We start from the raw sequence: 17,259 nt of genomic DNA on the forward strand, positions 1-17,259 counted from the left end.
GGTGTGAAATCGCTGACACTTCACAAGTAGACACTGAAACGAAACTCGCAAACATAAATGGAAAAAGGTTGCAGTGGTGATCGGGGATTTATCGGCCCTTAACTGCCCCCTGGGGGGTAGGAATTTTAGTCCTCCAGATAGACAAGAGCTATGCCAATGAGTATGAGGACAGTGCTGACCGTGTATGTGCATGTATTTGTAGTTAAAAGCAGGTATAAAAAGGCCAAAAGACTCTCCTCCATACGGTCACACTTTCAGACGCGACTATGTCCTTTAACGTCCTCAAACACCACGTCTCGACTCACTCGTTTTTCAGTGTGGATAAACAGTTCAACCGTCTCTTTGGAATACACTTTGTAAGCAGACTCGCAGGCCTAAGTATTCAGTTAGCCTCCTTCCCTCCTCACCTGAAGAGCAGCTGAATATCAAACCAAACATAGTTTACAAGCCCCTCTGGGGTGGTTGGATCAGGTGTGGTGGATGATACAACCGTGCTGAAATCAGACCCGCAAACAGTGCTGGGATGTTTTCTTTCTCTCTGCTTCCTCTCGCAACCTCTGCAGACGCAGCTAATGTATCTCTAAGTGGTGGAAAGCAGGTAAACGTGTCAACAGTGCACTGTTCCTTTTAGCACAGCCTCAGATATGCCAGGGTCGGACCTCTTCGGTAGCTCAGCATCCATCTGTTTACACATACGTGGTTACTAAGGGTGGATCCTACCCAATAGTACTGTCTCAGTTATTGCATCTACATTACATTTACATTTATGGCATTTGGCTGACGCTCTTATCCAGAGCGACTTACAATTTGATCATCACCAAGGTGGTGTTAGGAGTCTTGCCCAAGGACTCTTATTGGTATAGTGTAGGGTGTTTGCCCAGATGGGGATTGAACCCCAGTCTACAGTGTAGAAGGCAGAGGTGTTAACCACTACACTATCCCAACTATCCTATGGACACCCACGACTGGCTAACATCTGAACTGACAGGGCAAGAAGAAGTAAGCCATTATTTACACCTAATTAGAGCACTGCCAACTGTCCTCTCCAAAATCCTCACCTACAGATCGCTGTGGCATCATTGGGAATCAACCGCGGGTCCCAGTGCAACCCGCTTGGCCAACTAGACCGTGTTTTTACAGGAAACCAAAAGAAAATCATAATTTATTTAAATGCAATTACTTACTCAAGTTAAGCAGAAACAAAAGTTAGCTTTCAAACATTTGTCCTCAATAATTAAGACACATTCTATGAGCCTGAATGCACTAAATTGCAACCAGTCAAGCAATAAGCAAACTCAAATTGCTACAGATTCTCAGTCATCCAGAATTTTTAGACTCTCATAATGAATTTCTACACTTTTACTCTCACATGGATACTTTTAGCACAACAATTCAGTTCATGCTCTGGGAATCAGCACATGTCATCCAACGGTTTGATCCAAAGAGGCTCCTGCCACATCTTATCTCTTACACAGAGCTCTGAGAGAACACGCAGGCCGGCCGATGGGCGCAATTTGATGCAACTTGAAAATGACAGGAGTAACAAGTCCTTTTCCATTCGATGGAAAAAAGCTCAAACCACCCCACCCCTGTCTGATTGCACCATCATTTCAGACAGCACTGCCAAAAACACCTTCTGGAGGAACAGGCCCATTTACAGCACCATGTTGCTGAACCGCCGCGCTGCAATTCCACTAACAGCGCTCGCTGCATCGCTTCCCTGTGGCGAAATGTTCCAAACAGGCATAAAAACGTATCGATTATTCATGATTATGGTCTGACCAACCCGATGCACAATTAAACACATTGCAAACTCTTAAATGCACTGCATGTTCAGAATGATCATAAATCATAAATGCTTACATTTATAAACTTTGCATAAATACATTTTTGATGTAAAAAAAAAAACGCTTTCATTTCCTGAACACAGAGCAACATAAAACATTTTAACACTGCTGTTATATTTTAAGAGCTTAAGAGTTTAAAACGGCGACTCATGTATGTTCATGACGTCTGTGAGCACGAACAGCCAATGAGCTGCTCCGCTCGCCAACCAATCAGCACTCAGTTAGCGGCCTGCTGCCCAAAACCCGTCTGCTGTAGAAAAAAGGAAACATATGCGAACAATTTCTACACTTTTTCTAGTGAAATACAACCTTCTACTCTTCTAAAATTAAAGGAAAGGTCTGGGCGAGTGATTAGAAACTATTTTAACTTTTTGTTTTAAGCTGTTTAGCTCCATTCACTCCCATTCATTGAGGACTCGCTCGCAGGCGCCCTCTGCTGATCAGCAGTCCTGTTTTTGATATAATGGGGGAAGTAGGAAGTGGCCAGGCTCCTTATAAACCGACTCTGGCTGCACTACAATAGTTCTCAATGCTGGTACTGCTATTTGAAATTTTACAGTTACAGTCTACAGCTAATTCCCATTCCCTGCTCAAGTTTCACCAGTTGATTTTTCTTTTACTGGTGGACTGACTCGGAAAGTCTAGAACCGGACAGTTCCGGAACAGTTTCTACGCCAAGCCATCAGGCTAGTGAACAGGACAATAGTGCTGGTGTATCGATCAATGAGCCTGTCACTACACCTCTGAATCATCATCATGATGATGGACAATCCACACTGCATCCACACACCAAACAGACTCACTGTGATCGCACTGTGACTCTATACCTGCACATCTTGACAAGACTGACATCTTGCGCATCTTCTATCCAGGTCTTGTATAATCTGGAATATTTATATATCAATGTCCGATCCCCCTGTGTACCCCGCATCTCATTTGTCTAGTCAACTGTATCCATCATAGGCATAATTTCACATATATATGCCTACATATATATATATATATATATATTTACATTTATGGCATTTGGCTGACGCTCTTATCCAGAGCGACTTACAATTTGATCATTTTACACAGGTAGGCCAAGGCTGTGTTAGGAGTCTTGCCCAAGGACTCTTATTGGTATAGTGTAGGCTTTTTGCCCCGGTGGGGATTGAACCCCAGTCTACAGTATAGAAGGCAGAGGTGTTACCCACTACACTAACCAACCACCATAAATATCACTGTAGAAAAACTCTACATTGGAACTGGTGCAGTACTGGTTTATAGTAATGTGTACATTTACAGTCTAATGTGTATTTTTATATACTTTTAATATTTTTGTATTCAAGTACTACAAAAGGGCTTCGCACCTAAGATTGTCACTCACCTTCACACCTGTGTAAATGTGATGGGACAATAAAGGCGATTTGATTGGAATGTTTATGCTGCATGTCTGAGTGGTTCCATCCTCTTTTGGTGTCCTCCGGAAACATTTCCGCTGTGCCGTTATTACGCTTGCAGTGTTTCTGAAAGTGCATGTGTTGCCTGCATTTGCAGCACATTTGTGAAATGAAGCGCTGATGTCATTTGGATGATTTTCAGAGTTTGCAAAGCGCCGACAAATTTGCCGCTTGCTTTATTGATTTGCAAAGCGCTTGTAAAAGTGCATATGTTATCATTTTAACGACGGCGTTTTCTGCTTTCGCAGCTCGTTCTTTAGTCGCAGTTTGTGGGATTTGTGCAGTTTTGTTTTCTCAGCAACCGTATGATGTTTTTACAGAGCTAAAAGTTTTGATAAACAATAATATCCACTGACATAATTTCACACGATCAAAACGAAATACTCCTATACACTCTATGAAACCCTAACTGGGGCAGGACCCCTTTTGCCACTGGGGTGGTACCAGTGTTACGGCAGTGCTGAGAATGATCCACCACCCAAATAGTACCTGCTCTGTGAGGGTCCATGGGGGTCCTGACCACTGAAGAACAGGGTAACAGAGTATCAGAGAAACAGATGGACTACAGTCTGTAACTGTAGAACTACAAAGACCAGCTATACAGTAAGTGGAGCTGATAAGATGGACAGCGAGGTGGTCATAATATTACGCCTAATCAGTGGATAATAATTTGACTCATGAACTTTCAGACATGCCTTTGTATTTGATCTGTTTGATGTGAAGTTGACTGACTTTCCTTCCTAGGCTCACACAAGCCCGCTCAAGAGTAGCACCCCCACCCACTCAGACATACGGACAGGCTGAGTGTCTTCCCCGTTCTAGCAGGGTTACATGAAAGCCGTGTGCTCTGCTGATGACTCCTTGCTCTGTGTTCCAGTCACAGACGGTGACTTTAAGAGGAGCTTCTCCTAAAATGTGATTCGAAAGCAGAGGCTTTACCGCCAACTGTTCCCTGACACACACCCCGCTCTATTAAAGTTGATTTATCACCCACATTACACGCACATCTGCTCACAGACAAGCACACACACACTCGCTGCCTCGTCTGACTGCAGTAAACGCCCCGTCTCTCACGTCCTGGAAGCATAAACTGCTCCATGCTGTGGCGAAGGCTGCTTTCTGCTGGTTTTCCACTGTAGTAGAAGGTGAAGAATGAGGAGGAATATGAATAGGACGCCTTCTCATTGGAACAGTACTGTACGAAAGGCAGAGACCACCCTTCATTTATTTCATTTCATTTATTTAATTATTCATTTAATAATAATATTATCCATATTATTCATTATTATATATTATTATTCAGAATATATATTCATTTTTCAGTGTTTAGTGTGTCACTCTTTACCTTTATTACAGCTTCCACTCTTTTCAGGAGACATTTACATTTATGGCATTTGGCTGACGCTCTTATCCAGAGCGACTTACAGTTTGATCATTTTACACAGGTAGGCGAAGGTGGTGTTAGGAGTCTTGCCCAAGGACTCTTATTGGTATAGTGTAGGGTGCTTACCCAGGTGGGTATTGAACCCCAGTCTACAGTGTAGAAGGCAGAGGTGTTACCCACTACACTAACCAACCTCAACTCACTTCAGGCACACCTCTGAAGTTGAGAGGAACCAGTTCAGGTGGACTGATGCCCCCTGGATGGGGCTTTACCAGGCACGGCCTACTGGGACGAGACCCCGGGGTCCTCCTAGGACACACTGGAGGGATTATACCTTGAAGCAGCTCAGGTTCCCCCGGAATGAGCTGGAGAAACTTGCGGGGGACAGGGTCGTATGGGATTCTCTGGTCTCCCAACTGCTACCGTGACCCTAGTCTGTGTTAAACAGTTTAAGATGATGATGATAACATTGAGGTTTGGACTCTGGGGTGGTCAGTCCATCGTTCGGCTTCTTTGTTTGATGTGTCCGTCTCCTTTACTCAGTGAGGTTCTTCTTGATCAGCTGCACATCCTTTCAGACCCACAGCGCTGAGTGGTCTTCTCACAGTGGAAGGATGGACAGAAACACCTGTGGATGTTTTCAGATCTGAAGCAGCTTGATCTTCTCCTCTCTCTCAGAGATCAAAGCTTTAAGCGCTGCTTATCTGATGGGGGCAGTTCTGGCATCTACCAGCTCTTCCAGGTGGTTGTTAGGAGCCTCATTTTCTTACTTTCTTATTTGGAAATTTGATTTGACTTTGACTTTCCCCTTTCCTGCAAGGGCATCATCTTCTATCTAATCTCAGAAATATGAATATCTTCTAGGTACTGGCTGTTTTGACTAGATATTAAGTAAATGATAGGTGGTCTCTGACTTTTACACGGTAATCCACACTCTCAAAAATAAAGGTAGTAAACTCTTACTAGGGCAGTACCTCTTGTCACTGGGGTGGGACCCTCAAGGGAACATCTCAGCACCTTTAGTCAGAGAACATAACTGAACCATAATCCATTGCAATTATATTTTTTAAATTGTACTGACTAAACACCAAGTCTCGTATCAAGGCTTTATTTTATTGATCTGTTTCAAAACATTCAGTTATGAAAAGACACAAATACCAACTTTTCACCTGGGAAAACTGATTTAAGGTTCACAATCAGACCTTAAAACCACTGCTGTACCTTTGAGGGAACGTTTACATTGTTTGTACCTTAATGAACGAAAAACGTTCCAGCACAGAACCTTCATTTCTAACAGGGCAGTCAGACAACTCGAGACACTGAGCTGTCAGCGAGGAACAGGTTAATCGACTCGTTGCCAACGGCACAAAGGTGTCGCGGCCGCGGTCCGACGTGTGTTAGTGGAACAATATCCACATCTTATTAATAGCATCTCTCCACACGAGCCGCGGCTCATTAGCACACAGCGAGCGCACTTCAGCGCCCAGGTAACCTTGAGCTCCCATTGATTTCATCTGGCTGGATGTGACTGCAGCGCAGGAGAGATTTCTGAACGGTAAGCGAGAGATTGGAGTCTCTCTCCACTACAAAGCAGAGCGAGGGACTGGCAGTCAGGCTCAGATAGAGCAAACAGCGCCTCGGAATAAGAAACCCTAACAAGCCCATGGTGCCCGGTGGGGCTGCAACTGGAAGAAATCAGATAGAAAGTTTCAAACCACCTTTGAAAGCCGACTTCTGTGGATCCAAGGACTGTTGATGGCAACAGCACTGCTCCGCTCTGTCCAACAGAGGGCATAAACTGCATACCAATGAGGAGACAAGGTCTCCACCATTTACTGGGTTACTGGCTGGTCATTTTGACATGGAAATGGAAAAGAAAGTACCTCATCATTAGTGTGAGAAACTCAGAAATCATTGGGCAACAGAGCTTGGAGCCAGCCTGGTTTCATGTACTGCACAGTACATAGTAGTATTGCTAAAACTTTCTGTAAAACTAAGATTTGACCTCGAATCATATGAAGTCATACTGGGCCTTATTCTTCAAAAAGGAGCACAGATCTCACCAGCTTTGATGATCTACAAACTGCTCTGTGTCTGGTTCATGAAACTTCAGTGTTACATGGAAATGAGTGGAGGTTTGAGAGCAGATGATGTGTGTGAAATCAAATGCCAGCCTACCAGCACCTCATTTACATATCATTTACATGTAGCACGCCCCAATTCATGTAGATGTTTCAGTCAGGATCCAATAAACCAACAGCAGCTTGCGAGCCATTGGCTGTGCTCAACTTTCCCCCAAGTTTGTGGGGAAGCCAGATCATAAACTTCGATGACTTGGGGAGAATAAAACATGAAATAACTCTTTTTGTACTGGATGTGGCACAAATTATTAGTATTATTTTCTGTTTTATTCTTATTACTGGCACTGCAGATGATGTTATTACATTTATTATGGTTTTTTTTGCAGATTTGTAACTATTACGCTCAAATTTGGACACACTCCTACCAGACTTAGTTTGATTATATTAATATGCCAAAGATGAAATGAATGAATAACAAACCTGTCGGTGTTTTCTGAATCGATTTTGACTTTGCTAAATTATTACAATACGTTTCTTCAGCAAAGGCCTCTAAAAAATATGTTAATACATGGAAATGAAAAAAAAAGGATGCATCACAAATCCTTGATGAGCATCCACGTCACTTTGCCTCACTACGGCTAAAAGAGCACAGATGTCCAAGACGTCACAGGTGCGGAAGTGTTTAGCTGAGTAAATGAAAATGCTCAGTGCCACATGTATGATAAGAGGCTGGTGTACCAGGGAGGCATAACAAATCTGATAAATCATGAATACACAAATACTCTTTAAAAAGATGGTTCTTTAAGGGTTCTTCCTCTAAGGCAGAAGGTGCTATAAAGAACCATGAAGACTCAAAGAACCCTTTTCCTGATTAAAGGGTTCTTTGCATTATGAAAGGGTTCTTCAGTCTGATGTGTTGCAGACAGATATATATATATATCTGGTCCTCCTCGTTTTAAGATGAACCTGTTGCTCAAAATGTTCCTCTCCGCTCTCAGTAGCCCGACAAAGACTGAGCCCATCTGCTTACTATACTAAAAAACATCTGTAGCACAGCATGCGCTACCCCAGGCTCAAGGAGGAAGCTGGCGGCAGGGTTCAGGGTTGCAGCAGCCATTACTTTAATTTCACATTGAAACAAACAATACAAAACAAACCCAACCAAAGGTGCGCTGGCCACTTTTCAGTGGCTGAAGCTAGCTAGACTTTTCAGCTAGACGCTTCAGTGAGCTTTTCAGCTCTTCAGTCCTCTCTCTTGTGGCTGCCCGAGCACCGGAGCCGAGAGGGAACGAGAGCTCGCCGCTCCGCCTCCTCGTCACCGGCCCCAGCTGGCAGCTCGGCCGCCCGGGTCGAATGTGAAGTGTAGTGAAGCAGCCTCGCTGCATAACAGGGGGCGGGGCCCAGGAGGCGGAGCTCGGGACTCACTCTTTCCTCTGGTGCCCCTCGTGGCCACTTCTTCCTCCTCCTACCGCCGTCACTCTCATGACTCGTGTCCGTCGGGGAAGCTCGGGCTTTGCGCTCTGCCCCCTCCACACTCGCAGCTCTCTCCTCAGCATCCTCACCAAGGTTAATCACCGCTGGGTTTTCAAGCCTCGCCTTCCTGCCGGCTCGCGCGGCCATCATCGTCGGGGCCCATAGGTGGTGATGAATACCACTATATTGCTCAGTCGCTAAACTCTTTACACCAACGTGAATCAGGACGCTGCGTTTTAATGAGAGGGCTACAGCCTACTGGACATATTCTGAGCTGCAGTAACAGGCATATTTAAAATTATGAGTAATGATGAAACCTAAATATTATTGTTTTTCAGCAAGTAATCAAATGCTCGTTCAGAAATATCAACCAGTATTCAAAGCCTGTAAACTGCTGTTCATTCACGCCCTAGAAATAGCCAACGATGGACGCCAGGGGTGGGCGATATGGTAGAAATATTATATCACGATACCTCAAAATTTTTTCACGATACATGACAATGTTGCTTTTTTCTGAGATTTAGTAGGTTGGAAAAGACGAAGGGGAACCTGTAGTGCCATATATAACAAATGCTATGAGAAAAATAACGAACTTGTTGCAACTAAAATGATTTTTATTCAGTGTTTTACAAACTGCACCAAGAACGCGAAAGCAGATTGAAACTGACCAAAGCCGTGGTCAGTGAGGAATCGAGTTTATATCAAGTGAGGGAGTAACATCTAACAGGTTAGCCAACTCTAAAAAAAAAAAAAAAGGTGAGTAAACACCATTTCAAATTTAAAAAGGAGCCTAAATGTTCGTGTTTACACTTTCCTAAATGTCTGGCTGTGGAGACAAACAAAGCCGATATAAATGACATTGATTTCTCTGGCTCATTTGTCAGCAGCCGCTAGTCTATTTGCGCCGAGTATAAACAGTGTCCTTCCTCAGTGAAGTATGAGACGGTGTCCACTATACGGCATCAATAACGTTAACTGTTGTTTGCATGTTTTCAACAGACCTGAGACACATTTCCAGCTCCAGCAGCTGTTAATGGCCTCTCAGCTTTACGCACACTGTACTTTTCAGGCTTGAAATGCGTCCGTCTTACTGTCCTAGCAGCCAAATGTCCGGCAGGCAAACGAAAAGCCTCATCATTCACGGAGCTGCATTCCAGCCAGTCGTACATTTTATACCTTTCTCTGCTAAAAGTCGCATACGCACTGGAAATGTAATTAATGGTTCATATTTCCCGCTCGCAAAAAAGTTCACACTATTTTCACTGCCAAGGACTGAATCTCACTGAGCTGTCTGCTGTGGGCTGGTATTTGAAGTATGGCTTAGATTTTTCTTTAAAAAATCTTCAGTTTTCTCATGCAGGCTGTGTTTTATTTCACCCCGGACCACAAACGACGCGAGATACAGTCTGAATTCTGAGGAAAAATCTTAAAGCAAGCATTTAAAACAAATCAAGCAGACGGAAACTACAGGTAACGGTGGAAGAAACCATCCACAAGCCAACAGGAACAAAATCTTGATTGGGAAACATGCTAACTGTGGGGTGACGGACGAGGACGGGCAGGAGCAGCGGAGGCAGCGTCCCTGATAAATTTACACGGTGACTTTGTCGACTCCTACAGCCTAAGACGAGTGTGAGGCTAAGGGGAGGTTAAGAAAACATTTAAGAACCACTTGTTCTTAGAACTAATCTTAAGGAAATGGTTAACAAAAAGATAAGATAAGAGAATTCTCAAGAAGTACTTTGAAGAATTTCTCGTAACTTTTTTCTTAAGAACAAAGTTTAGAAAAAGACTTGGGGCTCCCGAGAGGGGTAACCATCTAAGCGTTGGCCGTATAGGAGGTCACGATCCCTGGTGATGCTACAGCCGTCCGTGGCCTTCACCCTGTGTTAGCCTTCACCCTCCTAGCGCTGGTGGTATCGTGTGATTTGGGCGGAGTCCTAACTAGTGAGTGGAATTGAAGACGACTGAATTGGGAAGATAAAAAAAAATAAATGAACAAGATTTTCTTTCTTCAGACACTCGTCTGCTGCTGTGTGGACACTTACAAGATGCTGCACAGACGCACATGTTACTAATTTTCTTTCAACTTTCAACACATAAAACTACTTTTTTACTTAATATTGCTTTTAGTGTTATTCTTATATTTTCTCTTTTTTTCTACTTTTTTCTAAGATGATATTAAGATTATATTTGGTGAATGGAGGAACAGCAAAGTAAGAATTTCAGTGTACAGTTTCTTTAACTGCCTGTTTCTGCTGTGCATCTTGAATCTACTGTCTGAGTTAACATTATTGAGACAGCGGAAGGAACCGCGAACTCGCATCATAATGACAGCATTTACCCTTGATTTATCCTGTGCGTTCACTTGCAATGCCTGCGGTGCCCCTCCGTCAGTCAGCTACACCACCCAGCAGTTGGGTCTCGTGGCCCGTCGCTTCAACCAAGCCAGAAAGACACTGAACGTTGCTGACACTGACAGCATAAATGATGGTGATATTTACTGAACTGACACGCAGAGATGCAGCGGAAGTGAATGAGACAAACAACCTGGAAATCTGGATGTGAAACATTCAGCTCCGTTTTTGAGCCAGAGAAGCTGCTGTGTGCTGATGTGTAAACACCACAGGTTTTCTTAAGCATCGAATAAATAATAAACGCCATGTAGCTAAGCTGAGCGTGTTTCATTTGTGATGCAGAACAGTAAAAATGTAACTGTATAAATATCAGGAGTTATTGGTGAGTTAGGTTAGTATCAGTATCGGCACTCGGTATCAAGCCAATACTAAAGGATCCGGTATCGGTATCGGAATGAGAAGGGATAACGTGGTATCGGTGCAGCTCTAGTAGATATGAGGAGGTGTACACATTAGTGGTTTAAGTGTAACTCTGGTATTCATCTGCCTCACCTGTCTTTTCCCGTCTCCCTCTTGAAAACAGTGTCGCAGTAATTCATGCGCTCCTCTGTGGTGACGTAGATGCGGGCGTGGGGGTAGTTCTCGGCGGCCTGTCGCAGCATGTTATAGACGATACCCTTGCCGTCCTCCCTCATGTTGCGCAGCGGACCCCACACCACGTACACGGTCTCGTTGCCCTGGCCGAAGAAGTGCTGGGGCTTCTGCAGCAGCAGCGGCACGCTCGTGTGCGAGACCACCCGCAGGTCGGTGCGGCGCCCCACGTCCAGCTCGAAGCCGCGAGTGGGAGCGTTGTTCATCCGCCACACGCAGGACGCGCGTTCGATCTCACGTCCCGCCTGCCGACCGAGCATCTGACCTGAACTGGATACCACGCTGCAGACATCACAGTGCAGCTTCAGAGGCTACAAGAGGGGAGACGGAGAGACGCGTCAACTAATGACATCATTCACCACTATGTGACATCACCATCGAAAAGTTATGTTTTCAATAATATAAAGAAGAAGATGCGGCAGATGTGTAGAAAGGTGTAGAACATAAAGAATGTTCTAACAGAATTAAATATCCATGAATAAAGCTCTAATAAAATTCATACCTAGAATAAAGCTCTAATGAAATTCATACCTAGAATAAAGCTCTAATAAAATTCATACCTAGAATAAAGCTCTAATGAAATTCATACCTAGAATAAAGCTCTAATGAAATTCATACCTAGAATAAAGCTCTAATGAAAATCATACCTAGAATAAAGCTCTAACAAAAGTATCTAGTATGAAGCTCTAATAAAATTATTATCCAGAAAGAAGCTCTAATGAAATTATTTCCTCAAATGAAGCTCTATTATCTATTTATTATCTAGAATGGAGCTCAAATAAAATTGTTATCTAGAATGAATTTCTGATAAAAAATTATCTAGAATGAAGCTCTAATAAAATTATTGTCCAGAAAGAAGCTCTAATGAAATTATTTCCTCAAATGAAGTTCTAACAAAATTATGATTTAGAATGAAGTTCTAATAAAATTATGATTTAGAATGAAGTTCTGATAAAATTGTGATTTAGAATGAAGTTCACACAGAATGAAGCTCTAACAAATTCATATCTAGAATAAAGCTCTAATAAAAGTATCTAGTATGAAGTTCTAATAAAATTATCTGGAAAGAAGCTCTAATGAAATTATTTCCACAAATGATGCTCTAATAAAATTATTATTTAAGATACAGTTGAAATAAAATTATTATCTATAATGAAGTCCTAACGTCATTATCAAGAATGAAGCTCTAATAAAATTAATATCTAGAATTAAACGCTAATAAAAGTAATAAGAAGTTCTAATAAAATTATTATCCAGAAAGTTGTTCTAATGAAAATAATACCCAGAATGAAGCTCTATTATCTATAGCAAAGCTCTAATAAAATGTATTATCTAGAATGGAGCTCCAATAAAATTAATATCTAAAATAAAATTCTCATGAATTTTTTATCTACGATAAAGTGCATATAAAATTATCGTCTGGAATGAAGTTATAATGAAATTGATATCCAGAATGAAGCTCTAATAAAATTACCATCCAGAATGAAGCTCTATTATCTATTTATTATCTAGAATGGAGCTCTAATAAAATTGTTGTCTAGAATGAGTTTCTGATTTAAAAAAAATTGATTATCTAGAATGGAGCTCTAATAAAATTGATATCTAGAATGAGTTTCTGATTTAAAAAAATGATTATCTAGAATGAAGCTCTAATAAAATTATTATCTAGAGCAAAGCTCTAATAAAATGTATTATCTAGAATGAAGCTCTAATAAAATGACTATCGAGAATGGAGCTCCAATAAAATTAATATCTAGAATAAAATTCTCATACAATTTTTATCTACGATAAAGTGCATATAAAATTATCGTCTGGAATGAAGTTATAATGAAATTGATATCCAGAATGAAGCTCTAATAAAATTACCATCCAGAATGAAGCTCTAATAAAATTACCATCCAGAATGAAGCTCTAATAAAATTACCATCCAGAATGAAGCTCTATTATCTATTTATTATCTAGAATGAAGCTCTAATAAAATTCCATCCATCCATCCATCCATTTTCTAAGCCGCTTCTCCGCCACAGGGTCGCGGATCTAATAAAATTATTATCTCGAATTTAGTTATGATAAAATGACCTAGAATGAAACTCTAATAACAGCATTGAGAACAAAGTAATAATAAAATATAAAAAATAATCATCCAGCATGAAGTTGTTAAAAATGTAAATTATTGTCTAGAAGTTTTAAAGAAAAGTTTATACAGAATAAAGTTCTAATAAAATTAATATCCTGAAGTCTTTGGTAATCAAATCTCAGACAAAACAATTAGACAAGAAATATAAACACATGTACAATTCATTATTTTTCTTGTTGATTAAAATACCAAACAACTGGAAATATTGAATAAAGCATCGAAAAAGGTGTCGAGTTCACAGCATTTAAATGTTATTACTAAATAAAACAGCAGTTATTAATATGAGAGGTGAAACGCTCGAGGAACCGTGTATAAGTGAGAGCCAAATGACAGCACACGGCACGCACCAGCACAGCTACAGCAACTCCAGGGCACGAAAACACAGCAGCACACAATGGATAATAAGACCATTTACATAACTACACTGAAAATCATCTGAATCACAAATAAATATAAATAATTGATTAATCAACTGTGCATAATGCATAAGTAACTGTTAACCATCATTGAAGCAGAACTGGGTGAACATTTAGGTCTGCTGAATATTCCAGCATCTGATTATTCGCACACAGTGCAGGATTAATTAAACTTGATCTTTCTATATTAACATGACAATAATAAATAATAAATAATATCTTATAATGATCTATTTAAAGCAATGGCTATTTCTTGGTTATCTTTCACCATGATACGACCACCACTGTTCAAATACAAGACATACTAGATATTAATTTTATTAGAACTTCACATTAGATATTCAATTTATTGCAACTTTATTTTAGTTATTATTTTACTTATAGCTTATTTATAAATAGTTGTTATGTTAATTAATCTATGCTTTCTTGGCACTGGTTTTATGGGTCACAGTTTTTGAGCTAGAACCACAAACCATAGCAGGATCCTAAAGCCCATATAACAACCACCTGGGATACCACAGCAATGGCGTAGCAAATCCTTAGCAATCACCTGGGATACCACAGCAACGGCCTAGCAAATCCTTAGCAATCACCTGGGATACCACAGCAACGGCATAGCAAATCCTTAGCAATCACCTGGGATACCACAGCAATGGCGTAGCAAATCCTTAGCAATCACCTGGGATACCACAGCAACGGCCTAGCAAATCCTTAGCAATCACCTGGGATACCACAGCAACGGCATAGCAAATCCTTAGCAATCACCTGGGATACCACAGCAATGGCGTAGCAAATCCTTAGCAATCACCTGGGATACCACAGCAACGGCCTAGCAAATCCTTAGCAATCACCTGGGATACCACAGCAATGGCATAGCAAATCCTTAGCAATCACCTGGGATACCACAGTAATGGCGTAGCAAATCCTTAGCAATCACCTGGGATACCACAGCAACGGCCTAGCAAATCCTTAGCAATCACCTGGGATACCACAGCAATGGCGTAGCAAATCCTTAGCAATCACCTGGGATACCACAGCAACGCCTAACAAATCCTTAGTAATCACCTGGGATACCACAGCAAAAGCCTAGCAACACCTTAGCAACCAATTGGGATAACATGACACTAGATTAGCAACACATTCACAACCACCTGGGATAACACAGCAACATCTTAGCAACCACCTGGGTTCATTCACAAACCTTCAGCATTTTCTGCTTCATACAATCCCAAAGTAATCCCCAACACATTCAGTGGTGTTGAGGTCTGGACTCTGGGGTGGTCAGCCCATTGTTCAGCTTCTTTGTTTGATGTGTCCATCTCCTTTTCTCAGTGAGGTTCTTCTTGATCAGCTACACGTCCTTTCAGACCCACAGCGCTGAGTGGTCTTCTGTGGATGTTTTCAGATCTGAAGCAGCTTGATGTTCTCCTCTCTCTCAGAGAGGAAAGCTTTAAGTGCTGTTTATCTGAGGGGGCAGTTTTGGTGTCTACCAGGTCTTCCAGGTGGTTGTTAGGAGGCCCATTTTCTCTGTAGCTTTTAATCAGTTTTTGAACCCCAGTTTTGGAAACTCATGTTTTTTTTCCTCCTCATTTACATTTGACTTTATCCTTCTTATATCTAATGTCACAGTGTCTAAAAAGAAATGTTGGAAATAGCACAAACACATTTTCTTAGCCACTTATCCCTCTGGGTCACAGGGGGAGCTGGAGCCTATACCAGGGGTCATTGGGCGGAAGGCAGGAAACACCATGGACAGGTCACCAGTCCATCGCAGGGCAAGGTTGGAAATAACAATAACAATTAAAGTGTCTCTAACTTTTGCACAGTACCGTACATCATATACATAAAGTATATAATGTCCACCATACGTATGGAGGAAAGCGCTCTTTAACTGCAATCTGGTAAGGTGGAGCTACAAGAGAGGGGTCTTCCAATAAAGTGTCTGGCGCATGTATTTCTCAGTGACACATCCTTAAGCGAAAGTAGAACTGCACTAGAACACATTCTCTCTCTTCTTTCTGAACGATGCCAAACCTCGGCACCTGACTCTTTCGCATGTATGTACTACATGAAGCATTGTGGGGCGCTTTATTTACTGTAGTTTGTAGGTGCCAAAGACAGCTGTCCCATCAGCTTGGAAGTGGATTTTGTGCCAATCTTGAATAATTAGCCTGCTAAGCTCCAGTAAAGAGAAGAAAATCCTCCCCGTGAAAGTCCAGCAGCTGCCTCGCCCAAACATGCACTGAAGTTAATTGGAGGCAGCGGAGGACAGATCGCTGTCATTCCGCGCCAACAAAGCGCTCCGCTATGCTAACTGAGGCGACAGCAGCTATCGTCCGAGCGGTGGTATCATACCCATCACCCGCTCTCTCGATTTAGGTGGCTAATGTAGCGGACGGGCGCGCAACGCTATCAGAACGCCCCTCCCTACAAATTACAGCTTGTTTGTCCTGCTTGGCTGGTCAGTGGAATTGGGAGACAAACTGCCACCACGCCAGGATAATAGAGGTGATCGATACCATATGACTGACCAGCAACCCGAGAACGGATAGGAAGACATCTCCCTCACGCCTCTCTGCGTGTTGTTACTGATGTTTATCTGCTCCAGTGAGGAGGCCTGACAACATCACGTCCATTCATCGACCACAAGTACGAAAACAGCATTTTAATGCGAGTCTTGAGGTATCGACAAAGTTGTCGTACAACAAATGCGCTGACCCCTTTTCACAGTCGCCATCTGTTCTGGAGGCCCTTCGGTTAAACTATGTTGTACTGTCTTCAATAATACTGATGTGGTACGCTAAATGGCCAAAAGTATGTGGACACCTGACTATCACACCTACAAGAGATTTTTGGACATTCTGTTCCGAAACCTTAGGCCTGAATATGGAGTTTGCCAGCCTTTGTAGCAGCCTAACACTCTGGGAAGCTGTCCACAAGATTTTGGAGTGGGTCTGTGGGAAATCATGCTCATTCAATCAAAAGAGCATTTGCGAGATCAGGCACTGATGCTGGATGAGAATCGACATTCCAGCTCATCCCCAAAGTGTTCAGTGGTGCTAAGGTCAGGGCTCGGTGCGGGCCACTGGAACATCCCCATATCAAACTGGAGTCTTTCCCAAACTGCCACATAGTTGGAAGCATACTGGAAATGTTTACATGTTGTGCCATTATCACTACCCCATACTGGAACTAAGTGGCTTGAAAAACAGTCCCAGCCCATTATCCCTCCTCCACCAAACTTATATAGTCCAGTGGTGGCAGGCTTTACACCTCTCTAGCCAACACTTGGCATTGCATATCGTGATCTTTGTCTTGCTTGCAGAAGCTCAGCCATAGAAACCCAGTTCATGAAGCTCTTGATGTGCAGTTCTTGTGCTGATGTTGCGTCCTTTTGGAACTCTGTAGTGAGCGATGCAACAGGAAATGGGTGAGTATAATGTGCTATGCGCTTTAGCACCTGGTGGCCCA

At 42.2% G+C, this 17,259-nt stretch overlaps 1 protein-coding gene across 1 annotated transcript in view; it reads right to left on the reverse strand.

Annotated features, from left to right (window-relative positions):
- The window catches only part of st6galnac3 (ST6 (alpha-N-acetyl-neuraminyl-2,3-beta-galactosyl-1,3)-N-acetylgalactosaminide alpha-2,6-sialyltransferase 3), a 111,872-nt gene that overhangs the window by 32,061 nt on the left and 62,552 nt on the right, over window positions 1-17,259 (reverse strand). The window contains exon 3 of the mRNA XM_017703368.2: window positions 11,137-11,546. Coding sequence (XP_017558857.1) covers window positions 11,137-11,546 — 410 coding nt within the window. The remainder of the gene's footprint in view (window positions 1-11,136; window positions 11,547-17,259) is intronic.

The sequence above is a fragment of the Pygocentrus nattereri genome, chromosome 2 (genome assembly GCF_015220715.1).
Source record: "Pygocentrus nattereri isolate fPygNat1 chromosome 2, fPygNat1.pri, whole genome shotgun sequence".
NCBI classification, from domain to species: domain Eukaryota; kingdom Metazoa; phylum Chordata; class Actinopteri; order Characiformes; family Serrasalmidae; genus Pygocentrus; species Pygocentrus nattereri.